This window comes from Salvelinus namaycush, chromosome 5, assembly GCF_016432855.1.
Source record: "Salvelinus namaycush isolate Seneca chromosome 5, SaNama_1.0, whole genome shotgun sequence".
Lineage (NCBI taxonomy): Eukaryota > Metazoa > Chordata > Actinopteri > Salmoniformes > Salmonidae > Salvelinus > Salvelinus namaycush.
Window position 1 is genome coordinate 33451525 of NC_052311.1, and position 22367 is coordinate 33473891.

At 43.0% G+C, this 22367-nt stretch overlaps 1 protein-coding gene across 1 annotated transcript in view; it reads right to left on the reverse strand.

Annotated features, from left to right (window-relative positions):
* LOC120048218 (peroxisome proliferator-activated receptor gamma coactivator 1-beta-like) overlaps positions 1–13085 on the reverse strand; it is a 58799-nt gene extending 45714 nt beyond the window's left edge. Inside the window, exon 1 of the mRNA XM_038994005.1 lies at positions 12968–13085. Within this exon, the coding sequence (XP_038849933.1) occupies positions 12968–13048 (81 nt within the window). The 5' untranslated portion in view covers positions 13049–13085. The remainder of the gene's footprint in view (positions 1–12967) is intronic.
* Between the last annotated feature and the right edge of the window lie 9282 nt (positions 13086–22367).

Genomic DNA, 22367 nt, shown 5'->3' on the forward strand with positions numbered 1-22367 from the left:
AGCATGAAACAAATGGCCCAGCGTGCCTCTCGCATTCTAATGACCCTTCAGATAGAGACAGAGAGACCCCCTCTGAAAGCATTCAGTCCTCACTATGGCCCACCACAACCAACAGACAATCATGGTGACACCACCCAAACACTGCCATGTACCCCAACATAAAAGGACAACTCCAGCAGCCTCCACATGACCCGACTCCTAATTAGGCAGGATTGTATTGTCAGTGATACCGCGGCTTGGCAGAAGCCTCTAAAACATGTGCTTGGCCTTTAGAGTCCCCGATGAGCTGTCTGAGACCAGAGGATGATGCATTCCCTTTCCACTCCACAGTGCCATACTCTCTCCAAACAGAGTGGGGCTTTTTTGTTGTTGTTTAGCAGACCGTCTTATCCAGAGCGATTTATAGGAGTGAGTGCATACATTTTTCATACTGGTCCCCCATGGGAATTGAGCCCACAACTCTGGCATTGCAAGCACCATGCCCTACCAACTGAGCCACACGGAACATTTTGGGACAACGTCCTAATGAAACAGATCCCAAAAGATTGTTTTTGAGTGGAATTTGAAGAAAAATCATCAGGCTGCTGGGGAGATCCAGCACAGTCTTGTGACTTCAGCATAGCACCTTCAGCAGAGAGAGAGAGAGAGACAGCAGCGAAACATTGGATCTAGTTACAGACAAAGGAAAACTGAAATGGCTTAGCACGAGTACAAATCTTCCCAGGCGGACATATCTTCCGCATTTCTAGACTCGCAGCCAACCACAGACCTTCCCCCTTGGCCACATTATCTAAATAGAGTGTAGAGAAAAGCAGAAACAGTCCCTTGAGAAAGCGTCTGTAAAGTGGGCAGAGTGGGAATCTGTGCAAATCGTTTTCCATATCTTTCCTAAAATCACCTCAAGACAAATACCTGCAGAGAAATCAATGAGTCATCAGGGCCAGAGAGCATCCCCATCTCAACTCTCTTCACTATTTGCCTTTCTCATCCAGGCATCTGCCCCAGGTGACTGACACTTTTACTAGACACATGATAAATAAAACGGGGATAACGCCTACAGCCTCTGCTAATAGGTGTTCCTGTGTGTGTGTGTGTGTGTGTGTGTGTGTGTGTGTGTGTGTGTGTGTGTGTGTGTGTGTGTGTGTGTGTGTGTGTGTGTGTGTGTGTGTGTGTGTGTGTGTGTGTGTGTGTGTGTGTGTGCTTGCTTGCGTGTGTTTTCACCTGTCTGCGTCACACAATCCATTCTGTATCGAGCCTGATGATGCACTGATATCATCAGGTTCGAATAATTTATTCAAAGAATAACATGCAAATGAATCTGCAGTCGTCCCAATGAGTTGGCTCTTGCCTCCTTGTGTTGACGAATACGGAGAAAGGCTGAAAATAAGGTCAGGCTAGGCAGCAGTGAAGCAGTGAAAAGCACAAAGAGTGCTGAGAGAGTACATGAAAGGACTAATGCAGGGGGAGAGAGAGAACGAGAAAGAAAAAGCATTTTGTGGAGTGGGCAGAATTCAAGGCTTTGACAAGGAATAGAACTGACTCCGGAACATTCTTTGGTGATTGCAAAAAATGTGCCCATTGGCATTGAACAACAACGAGGGCCCAGAGTAGACCTTGTCTAAAGGACTTAACTCACTCGTCCCTCGGTGGTTGAAGACTAGGGCTTTCGAGGACCGAGACAGTCAGTCCTTTATCGCAGGAACACACCACTTTCTTCCATGAAGTTAGAAAGGTTTAACTTAGGCTACTTATACATAGTTTCTAGTGGGGCAAACGCAGTCAAACCTAAGACATAGAGCTACAATATCATCCCAATATATGTCCAGCAAAAGGAGAGAGAGAGAGTCATCTTCAATTTGATTTCTCTCTGTGTTAGTCAAGGTTGGGAATCCACAATTATACCAATATTTTCTCTTAGTATTTTTATGATTCTATTTGGGAGATGTAGCCTACCATTCTAATACGCATGTTGGAGGGAACTCAACGTGTGGATAAACCGGTTTTAAAGGTAACCGCCTTCACTGAGGATTGTAAGAGTTACCTGTATTGCATCATGGCACACCGTATTTCAACAGAGTGAATCTGGTATGTTTCGAGTGGGAGGAAATACTATGAGATGGGTTGGTATTCTTAGTTGTAATCATGTGCAGACAGAGGACAAGCCAACACTAGTTTGAACAAAATTGTACAAATCCCAGCTGAAGACACCATCTAGCCAATACAAAGTTAGCTCACGCTTACAGAACAAGGTAATAAAGTATTGTGTCTCCAGGCCCTTCGCCACCTGTGCATTAGACAGTCAGCGGAGAAATGGTCTCTTATTAGAACAGCAAGAAAGCCTGAGGGTGGGGGAGCAGTATAGGGGGTGGTGGGGAGGGACAGGGCGGGGTGTGAGAAGGACATTTATGGCGCAGGGCGGCAGCAGGGGTCAGAGGGTTGCTGTGAGTAAAGCCAGTCAAGCTCCCAAGTCAAAAACCAGATTCAGCTCCCAAGCTCCAGTCACGCAACCAACACCTAAGCCTGCCAAGCAAAAGGTTCACTGTTGAACTAGGTCAGTGGTGGGGGGGGGGAGAAGGGAGGGAGGGAGGGAGATAGAAGGGGTGATTCTACCTACTGTTCACCTGCGACGCTAGGTGCCATAATGGTGAACCAGCCATTGTTGTTGCCAAACGGCCTGAACAGAGATAATGGAAATGTACAGGTTTTGAGCAGCCTGGCTGGCGGGAGGCCACTGCCAGGTAATCAGAGAGTTTAGGGAGGCACTAGAGAGCCAGGCCACCAATCAGATCCCTCCCCTGCTCCTGTAGTTTCCCTAGCCAACACACCGTGTGGTGGAACACTGTGTTGCATGGTTGTCGTGGGAGGGCACTGCGCTGGTCCCTGAACACCGTTACCAGTAGACTGCTAGCCTCTCGCATCCCTGTACTGTTGAGCTGAGCCCTTTTCTTCTCCGTGAGTGGAATGTTTTTTTTTTTTACACGTGTGCGGGTAGTGGCTTGCAGTGCACCCCGTCACTCACTCACCTAAACAGTTTCATACTGTGTAACATTTACACCCTCCCCGGCAGTAGCAGCCCTCAGCAACATGTTTACTACCTACCTACCAGGGTTTCCATAAGGAAAATGTGACCGGGAAGATTTAAATTTTAATGCATTGGGTGCATAACCCATTAGGGCATCCACCCACCGTGCTCAGAATGACACAAATCACATTTTGATTATGGTAATACATCTTAACAGAACATGCAACTAATGTAATGAAGCAGCCAATAAAAAGTCATTTTCAAACATTTGCCAAAATGTAATTTGCAGGAAAACACCATTTTAAACAGCGCACCTGGGAAAACACCATTCTAAACAGCGCAACTGGGAAAACACCATTCTAAACAGCGCAACTGGGAAAACACCATTCTAAACAGCGCAACTGGGAAAACACCATTCTAAACAGCGCACCTGATAGCGGTTCCACACGTGACAGGAAAATCTCTGTTAGAAACTTAGAAAGAGGGGGAATCTAAAGATGCAACAACTATGATGGGTTGCCTTTGATCTTTTTTTCAATCAATTCTCCATTACATATGTCACCAGTAGTATATGTACCGTTAATTCACGTCATTTGGTTACATATTTCTGTTAATGCATGTATTAATTACAGTAATTTACCGTTGTTTGCAAAGTTCACAAACTATTATACAGTTTTGGTTTATTTCATTTCAAGTTTTGTAGCCGCCAATGGATCACTGTCTATCAATATGTCCATATGGCAGAGGCTGGTGATCTAGCATTAGTTGACTTTTAACTTTTAGATTTTTATCATTTTAATTCAGACTTACAATTAACCATGCGACAATGATTAAAACTTTATTATTGAAATTGTTCCACGAAAATGCGCATTTGAAAATCATAACTGGTACACAGAATGGTCGAAATGGTAGGATAAATTGTAAGCTTCCCCAAACTTGAAATTCACGAGCTGCCTATGAACATGAATAATTACCTCCATGTTTCCATGGTCGGATTTTGCCTATAGGCTACTATGAAGCAAGGTAAGCCGTGCCTCATAATAGGAATTAAAACATTCAGGTTTCAACAAATTAAGTATGTTTTCAAAATGCATACTGCCTCCAGCTCACATTGTAAAGTGGTGGGTGACGCGCTGATAGCACTTGAATGGGGAATGGGAGGCGCGCTTCAATTACCAATTGAGAAATAAAAATAGTAGCTCTTTTTAATGGTGCAACAAAACTGTTTAACACGCAATTGCAATTAGAATTGTTGCGCAATGAATGGGCTTATAAAAGCATGTATTACTCCAGCAGCAACCAACTGAGGAGCTGCAGGAGAAATCCTGCTCAAATAGGCTCCATGTGCTGTGCGTGTATGATAGTGGTGTTGGATAAATAAGATACATGATGACTAACGAAAATACACAAAGGCCAATTGAATTCCCCAAAATTATGCTAATTAACCTATACGCATGATGGTCAAATGTATTTCCATCGACTGGTATTTCCATTAATAAATAACAGGGTTTTGGCCAATAAAAAAAAGGAAAAGCTGATAAATAAAACTGTTGCCGGCGAAAATGACCGGGAGAAGAAAAATGTTTTTCACCCTGTCATTTTCGCTGGCGACAGTTTAATTTATCCGCTTTTGATTTTTAAACGGCCAAAACCCAGCAATTGTCGGCTAACAGAAACAACCCTGCTACATACATACCTGCTGCCGTCAGGTCCTCAGGCCCCACACCAGCACCATTCCCCAAGGTGTGGCACCACAACACAAGTATTAAAAGTGTGTGCCAGGCGTCCATGAAAAGGTCACCATCATGGTTAAAGTGTTATACTCATAACTCCGAGGTTAAGTTAACAGTCAGATCATGATGATAGTGATGGCCTGCACTCATAACGTTACAAGGGTCAGATCAATTGTCTGGTCCATTTCCACAGGGCAGGTTCGTGTTTACCCTTTCATAACTGGATACTAAATCACAGAGCAGTGAGGAACAGATAGGGCACTCTGGATAGTGCAGATGGGAGATCATATAGAAAAACAACCAGGCAGTAACTCTTACTCTATCTTGTGTTCAGGTTGCAGTGAGGAAAGTAGTTGTAAGGAGTCGTAATCCCCCAGAGAGCTTGATGATGATTAGACGGCATCATGACTTCACACGGTCAGGTCATCTAACCTGACATGCTGACAACACATCATGCAGATGCAGAACTGTGCCACTGCCATGGCAGCTATTTATAAACTGCCCCTTCATTTGAGCAGAGGAAATACAAGGAATCGTGCTGATAAGAATAGTAATACCCTAGCCTTAAAGAAATGCAGGATTTCTGTTCACTTCACTTACTGTCAGCCGGTCCTAGACTCTGTATGCCTGGCTGTGTCATTAGTAGTGATTGATGCAGCTACATATCGCAATATTATTTTGGCCGATATTATAGCGATACTTTGACTCCAAGTATCGATTGTGTAAGAACTTTTATTTTATTTTTATTATTTTTTAAATGTGTGTTAGCTTGCGCTAGTCGGCTGTACCTGCACCTGTTTTTCAACCTATAGCTTGTTCTCCATCTTTTAAATAGTGAGCCGTCATGTTTTCAGCACTTTTATTCCATGACTGACAAAAACTACTTTTGCTTTCTCTTGTCTCTCTGCAGCAGTCATATAGTGAGCAATAGGTTTGGAACATCAAATCTGCCCTAGTCATTAGTGACCAGTTTTTTTAAGAACAGTGTTATAGCCATGAGCTATGTTTTCAACTGCCAACAGAGGAACAGTACATGGGAGATGTCTGACACAAGGTTATTGGGTTCTGATTGGGCATGTGATATACATAACTAATATCCAGCCTGTATAATAAATAACAGAGTAGGCTATAGCTGCAGGTCAAGAACTACATACCGCCTGTGCATGGCCACACATTTGACATAATAACAGATTAGGCATTTACTGTCACCCGGTGAGTTCTAAACTTGTTAAACTAAAGAACAGGAAGTCAACATCCATTCCTGCTCTGAACAATACACACCACTACTTAATGAACAGGTTATGAAATTGAGTTGAGCTGCCATCCATAACCCAGCCGGTGTTAGGAGGTAAGCCCTTGCCAGTCTGAGCTTGCCCTCCCCAGTCCCCAGTCCCATGTGCTCAGTTACCATGGCAGGGCTAGTACACGGCGAAACCGTACAGTACTGCCCTATCAGGACCTTGGAATTTTCCTTTAACCTTTCCGTGGTTTACAATCACACCCGAGAGAGAGAGAGAGAGAGAGAGAGAGAGAGAGAGAGAGAGAGAGAGAGAGAGAGAGAGAGAGAGAGAGAGAGAGAGAGAGAGAGAGAGAGAGAGAGAGAGAGAGAGAGAGAGAGAGACACAGAGAGAGAGACACAGAGAGAGAGAGAGAGAGAGAGAGAGAGAGAGAGAGAGAGAGAGAGAGAGAGAGAGAGAGAGAGAGAGAGAGGAGCCCACATCTCAGTGATGTCGTCTCTGAACGCTTTCTGACCCTGGCCACGTCCTCTGGCTACTCAAGCCACCAGGCTATTTACAGTGCACATGACTTTACTACAAATAGTGGAGGTCATTTGGTATGAGGCAGGCTTCTGCCTCAACCGGTTGGTCCGCCAACAGTGAGGGTTTATTATGAAGGAGTCATGCAATTATCACCCAGATCATCAGATGGATGGGCTTTAGGGATAAATAAATAACAAAATAATACAGAATCACATGTAAGTGCTATCTTAGATATCATTAACTGGGTGGTTCAAGCCCTGAATGATGATCGGCTGAAAGCTGTATGACCCAAACATTTATTTGTACTGCTTTAATGACGTTGGTAACACGTTTATAATAGCAATAAGGCACCTTGGATGTTTGTGGTAAGGGCTATATCCAGACACTCCGCGTTGCGTCATCCATAAAAACAGCCCCTAGCCGTGGCATATTGGCCATATACCACACCCCCTTGTGCCTTATTGCTTAATTCTATTCAATGAATCTATTCATATCTACATCGAATGGTTCTCCTGACACACTCTGAATTAGTGAGCAATACCGATCAGACTGGCTTAAACCTCAGGGTTTAAGTATCTCAATCCATATTCCACACGCACTCACTGGCGCATACACACACTCTCCACACTTTGACAGAAGAGGAGTCTGTACTCTGTTACCCTAGCGCGCACTGTATTTGATCATGCAAGACCACTCTTTGGGCTGTGAAGTGTTATCTGCCAGAGAATGTGTTCATTTACCATGGCTCAGGGCTGATGAAGACTTGGACCGTTGCCCACTCAACCTGACCAGACTTTAATTTACAACTGAACCAACTGCAACCCTCTCGCTCTCTCATTAATCGCCGTTTTACAAACTTCTACTACAAACTGTCCAGAAGAGATGGTAGGGGAAACAGTGCCACTGTAGGGGAATCCGCCCCACGGACGTTGTTATTATTATTGTTATTGTTTGTTGATGAAGCGGAGGTAAAGAGCATCGCCTAACATGGTAAAAAGTATATATTACTCTGTTCTATCGCGTGTACAATGAAAAAAAAAACGTGTTTGTTTTTTGCAGTAACTCCTTTCTTGTTGTGCTGTCGCAAACAGACGTGGCAGTTTGACCATTAAGGATTCCAGCTTTAAATCATCTAAATGATTATGATTACGTTCATCTTATATTTTTCCGGAAAGAAATCTTCAGAAAGAATGCAGCCCATTTCAACTTAACACAATACACTGAGTGTACAAAATACTAGGAACAACTTCCTAATATTGAGTTGCACCCCCTTTTGCCCTCAGAACAGCCTCAATTCATCGGGGCGTGGACAAAACAAGGCGTCGAACACGCGTTCCACTGGGATGCTGGCCCAATGCTTCCTACTGTTATGTTCAGTTGGCTGGATGTTCTTTGGGTGGTGGACCATTCTTGATACACAAGGGAAACTGTTGAGTGTGAAAACCCCAGCAGCGTTGCAGTTCTTGACACACTCAAACCGTGCGCCTAGCACCTACTATCATACCCTGTTCAAAGGCACTTCAATCTTTCGTCTTGCCCAATCACCCTCTGTATGGCACACATACACAATCCATGTCTCAACTGTCTCAAGGCTTAAAAAGTATTATTTGACCTGTCTCCTCCCCTTCATCTACAATGACTGATGTCACCCTTTCAATCCACTTCAATAAGGGATCATAGCTTTCACCTAGATTCACCTGGTCAGTCTGTTCAGGTGTTCCTAACGTTTTATACACACCATAAAAACCATCAACTTCAAAAACTAACTTGCGAGCCTGTTGACCCTACATTCACACAATCTGTCTCCTAATCCATCAACAATAGGCTACCTGCAGATCCATTGTTTGCCTGTAGCTGTGGTACAGTACAATGACCTGGAGGATGCTGACTACGGCCAAATGCCTGATTGCACATTTAAATGGTAAAGCAGGTGGTGGTGAATATCATCAGGGGACGGGCACACCTGGCAACCCAGTTCCAACTTCTCTTTGCATAAGTCAGCCTCATCAGACAGTCTGCTGCTGTCCTGGCCTCTGCAGCATATGATGACCTGTCTCAACAGTCATCTGCTTTAGTGGCCAGGAAAAGCAAACACACACCGCAGACTACAAAGTGAAGCAGCTGCCTGTGCTCCTAAAGTTTCCACAGTAAATTTGTGCACCCCAAATGGCCCCCTATTCCCTATATAGTGCACTACTTTTGACCAGAGCCTATGGGTGCTGAATCTGCGTTTCGACCTTTCTCAGCTCTAACGTGTCATTTACTCCCATAGGCATAATGTTAAAGCCCTTGATGTATTTCCCCAAGCAAGGTACAGAATATGAAACAGCCTCATGATGGTGTTGTCAATATCATTAGAGTTGTTGTGATGAATACAAAACAGTTGGATATGAATTAATTAAGGACCTAACTTAATCTTAAAGGCAAAACAGCATGGCTTGACTATACATAACCCATTCTTTCATAATATCATATTTCTAGACGAGTTTAAAAACCAAGGCTAATTTCAAAAAGAAAATGCAAAAAGATACGACATTTGCATGTTCGCACAGCAAAAGATGAGTCATAGGACAAGAGATAATAAAAACACAATAAAAAGCAAAAACATTTTCTCCTTATTGACTTAGAACTACACAGCCTGAATATGTAGACAACCAACTGCGTGATGTAGTCAGTGTGTGCCTCAGGTGTCCATGCAAAGGCTAACCTTTGATGCCAGTTGTGCAATCAGCCGAAGACGGATTAGTCTGCATCAATTATTGATATCTAATCACCTGTTTCATAGTTGCTGCAGCAAATTGGCTCAAATTAAGATCCTACGTATGTACTTTTGAGCAGAGCTCATCAGGGCTACTGTCAAAGGTAGTGCACTATGAAAGGGAATAGGGTGCCATTTGGGAAGCACATAGAGGCTCAGAGCGAAGGGGAGGGGAGCGGTACAGTGATCCGTGACAGTGCATCCTCAGGCCTCCCTGAGGAGAAGCCTCAGAGCTTTAAAGCCTCAGCCGGATGATGGATCTCTGGGGCTTTGGGAGAGGAAGCAGCCATTCACATCCTCAGTGACAAACCACACAGCCAGGCAGTGACACACGCAAAACCTCCCAGTAACACTTCTGGGAGATTAGACTCCTTAATCCTCATTTGATTTGATCATTTTGAGTGATGAACAAATTGAAACATGAAAATATTGAAAATGTTCCAACTGGATATGGGTAATGAACATTAAAAGGGTGGGTGGTATCTTTCAGGATGCCCCTCATATGATAATGTGAGCGAATTTGAAAATATAGGGGAAATGCTACTCCTAGATCAACATTATGTTAACTTTAGCTCCACCAATTGGTCAAAACTGGTTGAATCAACGTTGTTTCCACGTCATTTTAACAAACAAAAAAATGTATATTCGATGACGTTAAATCACCGTGAAAAACTGATTGGATTTGCAGAAACTCGTCAAGGTAAGGAACTTCCATCCCTTTCTCACTCAACTTTGAACCTAAATCCAATGACATGGTGCATTTTTTTTGTTGATTTCACGTTGAATTCACATTAGTTGACAACTCAAACAAATGTCAATTAAAACTAGACATCGAAATGATCTCTGTGCCCAGTGGGCTGTATATTATGATAATCCACTCAAATCCATTTGAAAACATAAGAGGTAAAGAAAGAAACATCCTTATCAGTGATAAGAATCATTTCTGTAACGGTCTCATTGATTGATTTTCCAGATTGGCACCATTTGAAACAGGGCTAAAAGATACAGTAATGTCACAGTGAACATCCAAACACATAAGCCACTCTCTGACACTTCTCTTCAAAGTGTCCTGCGGATCGTGCCCAGTTTAAATCAGCATCGAACCCCCCTGGACAAAAACAAAGGCCAGTCTTATCCATCATCTTCAGTCAATCAATCAGTACACAGCATAGCCAAAGCTAATTTCATGTATTCCATCTGAGAGACAGGGAGGTGTACGGTAGGAAGTCCACATTTCATAGACATAGCCTAACGCATTTGCTCTAGTTACAGAATAGGTCTGCACTTTGGGGCTGACAGGTGACTCAGCCCATATCACGGAAGCTGAACACATAACACTGCAGTATTCCATCACGACAGGACAGCTCTGTGTCTGTGTAATAATACACAGCATTTCATTGCAGAGAGAGAGACTGCTGAGCAAAGTGAGGACTCTGCCTGGTGCAGTGGGCTATATTGTTTCTCTGTCTGACTAAATCTGGGAACATAAGACTTCCGTTTCCAAGCTGATATGACCATAATACATTTGACGACTGAGGCAGGAGTACTTTTGGACAACAACTCTCTCAGCAACCAGAATCAAATGAACCACTGACTGGCAGCCGGTAAAACCACATTCTGTATGATGTAGGCTATGATGAAGCAAACTACACAAATTAATTTGCTATGTATGTATCTCATTAATATTAGGGGAAGAACATAACTGGGCTACATAATAGCACAGGCGTTTAAATATTTACGTCAAAATGGATAATTACATTTGATGAAGCATTTCAAAAAAATGTAATACTTCTAAAAAGTTGGCCCAATAAAAATGGATTGAGATGGATCTGCAAATACTAAAGGACATACGATCCAGCATGATCAATTTCTAAAACTAGAACTATGTGGTTCAGGCAGGGTTGTGTGTAAGTAGGACTCATCTTTAGATCCCTTGACTGGACAAGACTTGAGTAGACCAGGTGAAGTGGGAAGGTGGTAATTACCCGTTGTAAAGTCGTAAAACCAGTTGGATGCATTCACGTGCTTTGAACGTGTTGAGTAAGGCTGATTGGATAATGGCCAACAAGCTGCTTCCACCATAAACTAAAAGTACAGCTAACATGCTTGTAAACAAATTATATTGTTTAAAAAACATATTAATAGATTGCTTCTAATAAATAATGTTTTGTTGTTCTATTTAACTGCAGAAAATTATGTTATCGAGGTAATTTCCTCAGTAGGTGACGGCAGAGGTCATCATGTGGGATAAATCAGAACTCACTGATGATAAACGAGTTTCCCACTTATTACCAGTTGGAGGGGCGTTTAAGATATTTTCCCCAGTCGTATGTGGTAAATACCACCTTCCCACGTCGTTGTGAACGCAGCATTAGTCGTGATCTAGGCTGCTTAGAAGCAGCAGCAGTGGCGGCAGTAGCAGTCACATGATGCAACCAAAAGAAGGGAGTGTAGCTGTCGCTCATGCACGTCACTGGAACCGCCTCCGTACTACTACGCATAACTGCAGAAAGCACATGACTGCAGCAACTACGTGTTCTATAATTCTGGTCACGAGAATCGAGTACTATTACAATGACCATATAGCACTGTCAACCCAACAACCCGACTAAATGAACATGCAACAGCATGTAACACAGCAACGAATCTAATTATACAATGCTAATATCACGAATGCGATCAGACCCTGAATGTTTCACTAGAACAGACACTTTTGGGAACTACCGGTAACAAGGTTTTGTAACGATAGCTCGGTGCTTCCGCAAACGATTGGCTACGAATACATAATCGCATTCATTTTTCACAGATGGGCACAATATTACGCATTTCTCAATCTCATCGTCATTCTTGCAGCACCTGAAACTCCCAAGGACGTCGACTATCAATATCGTTGCATTGAAGTTGTTAAACTTTGAAACGTGAGAGGCGCACTATACAGAAACAGCAGCCGACCGGTCTAGTTGAAATATCTTTCGTTTTCAGATGGCTGGTGATGGTAAAACAGTAGGCTAGTCAACACAAGCAAATTGCATTGTTTTGCAATAACAGAAACATTAATCAAAACATAACCTTGCTTCGTCCCGTAACGACTCATTGTTTATAGATTGTTGGCTATTAACGTAGATAGGATGGTAAAAATAGCGTTGTAGAACCAACATAACAAATGCATCAATATTTCTAGATAACGTTAGTAAAACCTTTGTATAAAAAAAATATTGCCAACATATCCGTATTTTACAGTTATTTCAATATCAAATGTTTAAAGAGCCACAAGTCACATTCATGCCATTAGTACTAACGTTAGCTACTTGCTGATGTCTCTGATTTGGCACGACTGACGTTAGTAAAACAATTGTAAGAAGGAGTAAAAGTAGAGTTAACGTTTTAAAAGCAACATATAAATTGTTATATCGCTGTTAAAACAAAATCATTTTGCACAAACAAAACTATTAAACTACATGTTTTATGACTTCCTATCACCACGTTGTATGCGCTAATGACATTTCCTTAAAACTCCACGTGAAGCCCAGACGTCAAGGTTTGAAGACGCCGGTTAGCTAAAGAGAGCGGAGATGCTTACAGCCAGAGCACACATGAAGATGAAATTACGCATGCTTCTGCAAATAACATGCAAACATGAACCCCCGGCCATGTAGTCCTGACCCTGCACATATAGAATATGAGCATCCCTTACCTGGCTCCCGGAGTTTTCTGTCAGGTAATTGAAGACAAAGGAAGAGAGCTCCTCATCTAACAGTGAAGCGCAGTCCGCCATCTTCTAGAGAATGAGAGCGGAGAAGTCAGAGAGCGGAGTATACAGGCAAAGACTGAATGTAGTACAGTGTGATACAGGTCTGTTCACATGCAGTTGCAGTTAATCGCCGGTTGAGGGCGTTGTTATAGACTGCATAGACTGAATACAAATATACTATTACCTAGCCTAGTAAGTAATGATGTCATAACACTGTTTGAATAAGCAAATTAGATACATTTACCTACGAAAGGTGCAAATCAATCGATGTGTAGGCATATTGTCCTTGACATAAGTAATGCTTGGAAAAACAACATTGATATGAGCTAAATATGAATTTCTGCCAGGCTAGAATGGACTCAAAATGCTATGGTGACTACGATGATGACTCATTTACAAGTCAAACACGCAACGCAACTAATCTGTTTACACAACAAGCCTAACAATTTAAAGTGCTGCATATCTATATCTCATATTTGAACATACTTTTACATTTTCATTTAGTTCTATTTTGACACACTCCTGTAATCCACAAGTGCACAGAATTCAGGGCATTTGCCACCACTCCAACAGTAGGCCTTTTCTAACACCCATGTTGAGGTCTGTTGCCTGGTTAGGTTTGGCAACCCAAAAAATAAATGCGGTTAAAATCTAAATATAATAAATGGACATTTGTCATTCCTTGCTATTGTAACAGTATAACTTTAAACCGTCCCCTCGCCCCGACCCGGGCGCGAACCAGGGACCCTCTGCACACATCAACAACTGACACCCACGAAGCATCGTTACCCATCGCTCCACAAAGGCCACGGCCCTTGCAGAGCAAGGTGCAACCCTACTTCTAGGTTTCCGAGTAAGTGACGTAACTGATTGAAATGCTACTAGCGCGTACCCGCTAACTAGCTAGCCATTTCACATCCGTTACACTCACCCCCCTTTCAACCTCCTCCTTTTCCGCAGCAACCAGTGATCCGGGTCAACAGCATCAATGTAACTGTATAACTTTAGTACGTCCCCTCGCCCCGACCTGGGCGCGAACCAGGGACCCTCTGCACACATCAACAACGGTCACCCACGAAGCATCGTTACCCATCGCTCCACAAAGGCCACGGCCCTTGCAGAGCAAGGTGCAACCCTACTTCTAGGTTTCCGAGTAAGTGACGTAACTGATTGAAATGCTACTAGCGCGTACCCGCTAACTAGCTAGCCATTTCACATCCGTTACACTATTATGCCTACAATATCCCTATTGACAGCAGGTAAGGATATATGGTTTGCTCATTTGGCCCACCTTTGCCCCTCCTGATTGCATATCAGTTGGGTCATGTATCAGGGACAAGTTTAAGCTAGGCAACTACATTATGGTTCCTTCATCTACTCCCCAATGCCCCACTTCATTTATTTACCATTCACAACTCAACACAGGCAGCTAGTGATGCTTATTGTTGGCTTAGCTATCTTATGAAGGTTATGGATTGTACAATTGCCCTAGCAAGGTTTGCACCTGATTAGCTAACTAATTGGTTTGCTCACCACACACAAACACACACACATACACAGTCCTTTATGCGTTTGTATGCAGCTGATGCCAGCATGTCACACCACTGGACAGTAGGGCTTTGAACATGACAAGGCCAGGGACAATTGCTGGTACGTCTTCACTCTGTTATGCCACTGTCTAAGAAATCATATACCGGTACTCTCATTTGTATTTTTAGATCCCTTAACCCTTTCTATGACATGTCTTCATCATGTTGTGTTGGACATTTGGTTTAAATGAATTAATCTAAGGATGTTCCAAAAAGAACCCACATAGGCTGGCATTAATGTTCGCCTGTAATCTTCCTGTAATCTTGGCCAAGTCTTCCAGCAATACAGGTGAATGTGGGCCAAGCATGTTGCCCAGTATATCAAAGAAGCATAATGCATGTGTCATTTCATTAGAATTTGATTTGTTCTAATATGCTCTTTTTGATGTACTGTATGATTGATGCTCTGTATGTACATTTTAGGTTCTTGAGATGAATGTCTGGTGGTTGGTTGTGTGTCTTGAACTCGAAGTTGAATGTATCCCTGTGCTGACCTAAAAGAAGTCCTTGGAAAATAAATAATCAGCTCTTGGATCTGATTTTAAGGCAAATAATTAATTTAAATATATCTTTGGAATGTAATTTCTTGGTTGGTCAATTCCCTAATTCCTAGCCCTTGATCCTAACTGATAAGTAATTCACAAAGACTACACCTCAATGGAGACAATATCACTCAGATTGGGGTGATATCTAAGGAAGTTTCAGGATTTTGCTCGCCTGTGGTAGAGTTTCTCATGATAAGCTGTAGACCACACTATCTACCTAGAGAGATTTCATCTGTATTTTCGTAGCTGTCTACATACCACAACAGACCGAAGCTGGCACTAAAACCGCACTCAATGAGCTGTATTCCTACAATAAGAAAACAGGAAAACGCTCATCCAGAGGCGGCACTCCTAGTGTCCGGGGACTTTAATGCAAGGAAACTGAAATCCGGTTTACCTAATTTCTATCAGCATGTTAAATGTGCAACCAGAGGGAGAAAAAAAACTCTAGACCACCTTTACTCCACACACAAAGACGCGTACAAAGCTCTCCCTCGCCCTCCATTTGGCAAATCTGACCATGACTCTATCCTCCTGATTTCTGCTTACAAGGAAAAATTATAGCAGGAAGCACCAGTGACTCGGTCTATAAAAAAGTGGTCAGATGAAGCAGATGCTAAACTACAGGACTGTTTTGCTAGCACAGACTGGAATATGTTCCGTGATTCTTCCGATGGCATTGAGTAGTACACCACATCAGTCACTGGCTTTATCAAGAAGTGCATCGGGGACGTCGTCCCCACAGTGACTGTATGTACATACCCCAACCAGAAGCCATGGATTACATGCAACATTCGCACTGAGCTAAAGGGCAGAGCTGCCGCTTTCAAGGAGCGGGACTCTAACCCGGAAGCTTATAAGAAATCCCGCTATGCCCTCCGACGAACCATCAAACTGGCAAAGGGTCAATGCAGGACTAAGATCGAATCGTACTACACCGGCGCCGACGCTCGTCGGATGTGGCAGGACTTGCAAACTATTACAGACTACAAAGGGAAGCACAGCCGAGAGCTGCCCAGTGACACGAGCCTACCAGACGAGCTAAATTACTTCTATGCTCGCTTCAAGGCAAGTATCACTGAAACATGCATGAGAGCATCAGCTGTTCCGGGTGACTGTGTGATCACGCTCTCCACAGCCGATGTGAGTAAGACCTTTAAACAGGTCAACATTCACAAGGCCGCTGGGGCAGACAGATTACCAGGACGTGTACTTCGAGCATGCGCTGACCAACTGGCAAGTGTCTTCACTGACATTTTCAACCTCTCCCTGTCTGAGTCTGTAATACCAACATGTTTTAAGCAGACCACCATCGTCCCTGTGCCCAAGAACACTAAGGTAATCTGGCTAAATGACTACCAACCTGTAGCACTCACATCTGTAGCCATGAAATGCGTTGAAAGGCTGGTCATGGCTTACATCAACACCATTATCCCAGAAACCCTAGACCCACTCCAATTTGCTTACTGTACCAAAAGATCCACAGCTGATGCAATCTCTATTGCACTGCACACTGCCCTTTCCCACCTGGACAAAAGGAACACATGTGAGAATGCTATTTATTCACTACAGCTCAGCGTTCAACAACATAGTGCCCTCAAAGCTCATCACTAAGCTAAGTATCCTGGGACTAAACACCTCCCTCTGCAACTGGATCCTGGACTTCCTGACGGGCCGCACCCAGGTGGTAAGGGTAGGTAACAACACATCCGCCACGCTGATCCTCAACACGGGGGCCCCTCAGGGGTGCGTGCTCAGTCCCCTCCTGTACTCCCTGTTCACTCATGACTGCACGGCCAGGCACGACTCCAACACCATCACTGAGCACGCACCCCTGAGGGGCCCCCGTGTCGAGGATCAGCGTGAGCGGTGCCTCAACACAATCCTGTCTCAAAGCTCTACGGACATTTCCTTTGACCTAATGGTTTGGTTTTTGATCTGACATGCACGGTCAACTGTGGGACTTATAGACAGGTGTGTGCCTTTTCAAATCATGTCCAATTAATTGAATTTACCACAGGTGGACTCCAATCAAGTTGTAGAAACATCTCAAGTGTGATAAATGGTAACGGGATGCACCTGAGCTCAATTTTGAGTCTCATCGCAAAGGGTTTGAAAACCATCTTTTGGATCTTGCCTATGCCACTCGGTCATTGCTCATCCATATATTTATATGTACATATTCCATCCCTTTACTTAGATTTGTGTGTGTTAGGTAGTTGTTGTGGAATTGTTAGATTACTTGTTGATATTGCTGCCCTGTCGGAACTAGAAGCACAAGCATTTCGCTACACTCGCAATTATTTATTTTTAATTTTTTATAACCTTTATTTGACTAGGTTAACCTTTCTAGCGCAGGCGTTCCGCTAGCGGAACCCCTCGACAACATTCCGCTGAAAAGGCAGCGCGAGAAATTCAAAAATATTTTTTAGAAATATGTAACTTTCACACATTAACAAGTCCAATACAGCTAATGAAAGATAAACTTCTTGTTAATCTACCCATCATGTCCGATTTCAAAAAGGCTTTACAGCGAAAGCACAACATATGATTATGTTAGGTCAGAGCCAAGTCAAAAAAACACACAGCCATTTTTCCAGCCAAAGATAGGAGTCACAAAAAGCAGAAATATAGATCAAATTAATCACTAACCTTTGATGATCTTCATCAGATGACACTCATAGGACATCATGTTACACAATACGTGTATGTTTTGTTCGATAATGTGCATATTTATATCCAAAAATCTCTGTTTACATTGGCGCGTTACGTGCAGTAATGTTTTGATTCCAAAACATCCGGTGATTTTGCAGATAGCCACATCAAATCCCAGAAATACTCATAATAAACATTGATAAAAGATACAAGTGTTATTCACAGAATTAAAGATAGACTTCTCCTTAATTCAACCAGTGTGTCAGATTTCAAAAAAACTTTACGGAAAAAGCATAATCTGAGTACGGCGCTCAGAGCCCAATCCAGCCAAAGAAATATTCGCCATGTTGGAGTCAACAGAAGTTAGAAATAACATTATAAATATTCACTTACCTTTGATGATCTTCATCAGAATGCACTCCCAGGAATCCCAGTTCGACAATAAATGACTGATTTGTTCCATAAAGTTCCATAAAGTCCATCATTTATGTCCAAATAGCGTGTTCAGCCCAGTAATCCATCTTCATGAGGCGTGAGCACTACGTCCAGAAAAAAACTCGAAAAGTTCCGTTACAGGTCGTTGAAACATGTCAAACGATGTATGGAATCAATCTTGAGGATGTTTTTAACATAAAACTTCAATAATGTTCCAACCGGAGAATTCCATTGTCTGTAGAAAAGCACTGGAACGAGAGCTAACTCTGTCGGGACCTCGCGTCACGAGCCTGAGACACTCTGCCAGACACCTGACTCATTCAGCTCCCATTCCCCCCTCCTTTATAGCAGAAGCCTGAAACAAGTTTCTAAAGACGGTTGACATCTAGTGGAAGCCTTAGGAAGTGCAACTTCACCCCATAGACACTGTGTATTTGGTAGGCCAAGCTTTGAAAAACTACAAACCTCAGATTTCCCACTTCCTGGTTGGATTTTTCTCAGGCTTTCGCCTGCCATGTGAGTTCTGTTATACTCACAGACATCATTCAAACAGTTTTAGAAACTTCAGAGTGTTTCTATCCAATACTACTAATAATATGCATATATTCGCATCTGGGACAGAGTAGCAGGCAGTTTACTCTGGGCACGCATTTCATCCAAAAGTGAAAATGCTGCCCCCTATCCCAAACAGGTTTTAAGAACAAATTCTTATTTTCAATGACAGCCTCTGGGATTTGAACTTGCAACCTTTCGGTTACTAGTCCAACGCTCTAACCAGTACTACCCTGCCACCCCAATAACATCTGCGAACCATGTGTATGTGACCAATAAAATTTGATTTCATTTTGAAACCATGCAGTTAATTAGGCTACAGATGTTATAAATTCTGATAAACTTCACAGGATGGTGAAAGTGCATGGTGATCTTGATACTCCTTTCCAATAATTATTGAGGGTCTTATTCTGGTGACATGAACAATGCTTGACTACCATAATAATCTCACCAGGTAGACTAGCCTACCCGCACAGCCTACCTGCACTGTATCTGCAAACAGGTAATTTGATTCCTGTCATCTTTTTAAATGTGTGGTGTTGTTGTTACTCAACTGTATTGAGTTCATTTCAGTTAACTCTCAGCGTGAAAAAGACGTGGGAGGGGGAACTCATTATCATTTTTCCTGGTATGCTTTGTTGCAGGTTTATGTTTAGAGTAGTTTGTTTTAATATCTGTTTCCTCATGCACATTGATTCATTTATCTTATACTATACAAAGATAAATAAATAACATTTTTCTAAACTATTCCAAGGGGTTGGACTTACTGCACCCGTTACTGAGATGGTTGTTCCAGTTTAGATGGTTTGGGTAGTCTTTTTTATTGAGACCTTCACCTTAGCAGTCATTCAGGTCCTGGGTGTTCAAATATTCAAATTCTTCCCTCTGGCAGGATTCCGATAGGAATTACTAATCACTTCACAAACCAACATAATGTGACTTGCAGGTCTGGTGTGGCCCATGAGCCAGGATTTTCAGACCATAATGTTGATGATAACAAAGCCATAACTAAAGACCTTATTAAACATATAATATGGGGTCATAAAGTGTTCACTTTTAATTGAAACACATTTACTCAGGCAGTCACTTGGTGAAGGCTTCAGGAGTACAAGTTAATGAATGCAACAGTGATGTCGCTGTCACTAACAAAGACAGTCATGGGTGGGTCACATTCACTCAAAAGGCATGCTGGGAAATATGCAAATACAGCTTTACACCTTCTAGTGTTAAAACAACACCCCAATGTTTAAAACCTAAACGCCTTATACTGAATAAACGTGTTCATGTGTTTAAAAATTGTTACAGCAAATAAACATGTTTACAAAAACACTAACGTATTTTTATTAAAAGTTTTTAGTTATGTGTTCAGATCCTAAACACTTGATTTTACAATGACAATGACCATTGGAATTGCACAAACAGAACCGGGACCAGGCTAGTGGAAATGTTGCTGTAGACTACAAGGAAACGTTGTTGTCATGGGCTACTACTAGAACTAGGCTGTCTATGGTCATCAATCAGTAGAGTGCCCCATTTCATCAGTTATATCATCTCATTGATCTGTCAGGAGGAAAGGCCTGATGCGATGTGGGAGGTCAATACAGCGGGGCTGCCTGCTGCACGTTCAGCCCAGCCTACCCCAGTTGTTCAAGGACGCCAATCAATAGGATTCACACAATCTTTTCCGTGAGGGGGGGCTAGCACGCCACTGTTGTTGATTGGTAACAGGGGTATTTTGCTCAGTCGTGATCAATGGGAAGGAAAGGAGAAGCCTTAGGAAGTGCAACTTCACCCCATAGACACTGTGTATTTGGTAGGCCAAGCTTTCGCCGCACGTCGACAACATTTCCCAATGTGACGCGGCCTGGCATAGCCCCAGTCACATGTCTGATCTAACGGAGCTGATCATTTTAGAGGTTGATGCCCCGTAAGTGGTAAGCTCGAGTCTGGGTCCTCATCATACCTGTGACTGATCACTGACAATTTTGTTGTGATCCATCGGGGGTTAAGAGGTCAGGTCAGCTCATAAGTCAATAATTGGCCTCATCGATACCATGTCCGTTATCAGTCAGTAATGTATGGTTGGGAGAGTGCTATAGAGAGAAGAACGAAAATGCCCTATTCTATATTTTCATGCCAACTTTTGATGCGGTTGTTTGACACTATTTGGATATTAGTGGCTTTTCTTGTGGTTGATTGATTTCATTGAGAGTTTAGCTTACACACGTTTATCTCTGGTAATGTATACAAACAAAACAATGATTGATTCTGACATCTCTTCATAGCATCCAATTTCATCCGAATCCTAGGTCACCCTCATTCATGTAACATGGATAATCCCTACTGAGTGATACATCTACAATACATGTAAAATCACTGACATGCTCTGAATAAGTCAATATAAGTCAATATACAATTAACAACAAGAGCGGGAAAGAGTGTGAATGAATGGTGTGCGTGTGCTTCTTACGACTGAGCATCACCTACAATCACAGATCTGTAGAAAAAACAGCCAGATGTTCAGCAACCTAAATGTCTCTCCACTGAGGCATGTATAAAATGCAATGTATTGAGGGGGGAAGCTTAACCCGCAGTATGACCTATGTGGCACGGTGACGTGGTGCATGTAGCGTCCTATATGCATACAGCAGAGCACAGCACACTGAACCCGTTGAGCGTTCCTCCAGCTTAACGGCTTTCATTTCGGAGGCAAGTCAGAGGACTCGACAAAGATGCAAAAGATTCCGTGCTCAGCGCTCTGTGATTGGCTGGCCAGGCTCTTGTCTCTGAGTGGAGGAGGAAGGAGAGTGAGTCTGTAGTGCGCTAGAGCGAGAGAGCTGGAGACCCGATACCCCCGGCCAACACGTGCCTTTCCATCACGACTCCCTTTTTCTTCCAGCACAATGCTGGCAGGCAGGCAAGCTCAGCTCCCTCCGCTGCTCACCACTCTCTTTCTCACTACTTTATTGTCGTGCTGGCTAAACAAACTGCCACAACCAGTCACTCAGGTGATAAAGGGTTTCAAAGTCGTCTGATCTAACACAAACAAGCAGTGGGGGTGAAAAGTTTGCTCCGGCCGAGCGGTCACATGCCAGACATTTCTCTGCATAGACCTCGTCCAGTCCTCCCTCCCCTTTCTCCCTTTTCTCCCAGGGCCACTACCCCCAGACATCGCCCTAGGGCAAAGAGGAGTAGGGTTATATTTAGGGGCTAGGGGATAGAGGGACGCCAAAGGCCCTATTTACAGTTGACCTAACCATCATAGTATTTGGTCATATCATATCCCCTGTAAATTTGAAAATTTCTAGATTGAGGAATGAGGACAGAGCCATGATGATCACCAACAGACCAAACTGCAAACTGTGCTTAGAAAGCGCTTGCGTTTGGAAAGCCTCTCCACGTTTAGAGTGCTTCTGCGTTTGGACTTGTTTGAACAACGACAGGTGTAAATGAATAGAGATCCATATTCTGTTGTTTGCCTCCTTTTGTCCCGACATGGATCTGAATGTCAAATTCAGAAGTCTCTTGGACCATCCCAGAATATTGATCAAGAGCAAACACACACCG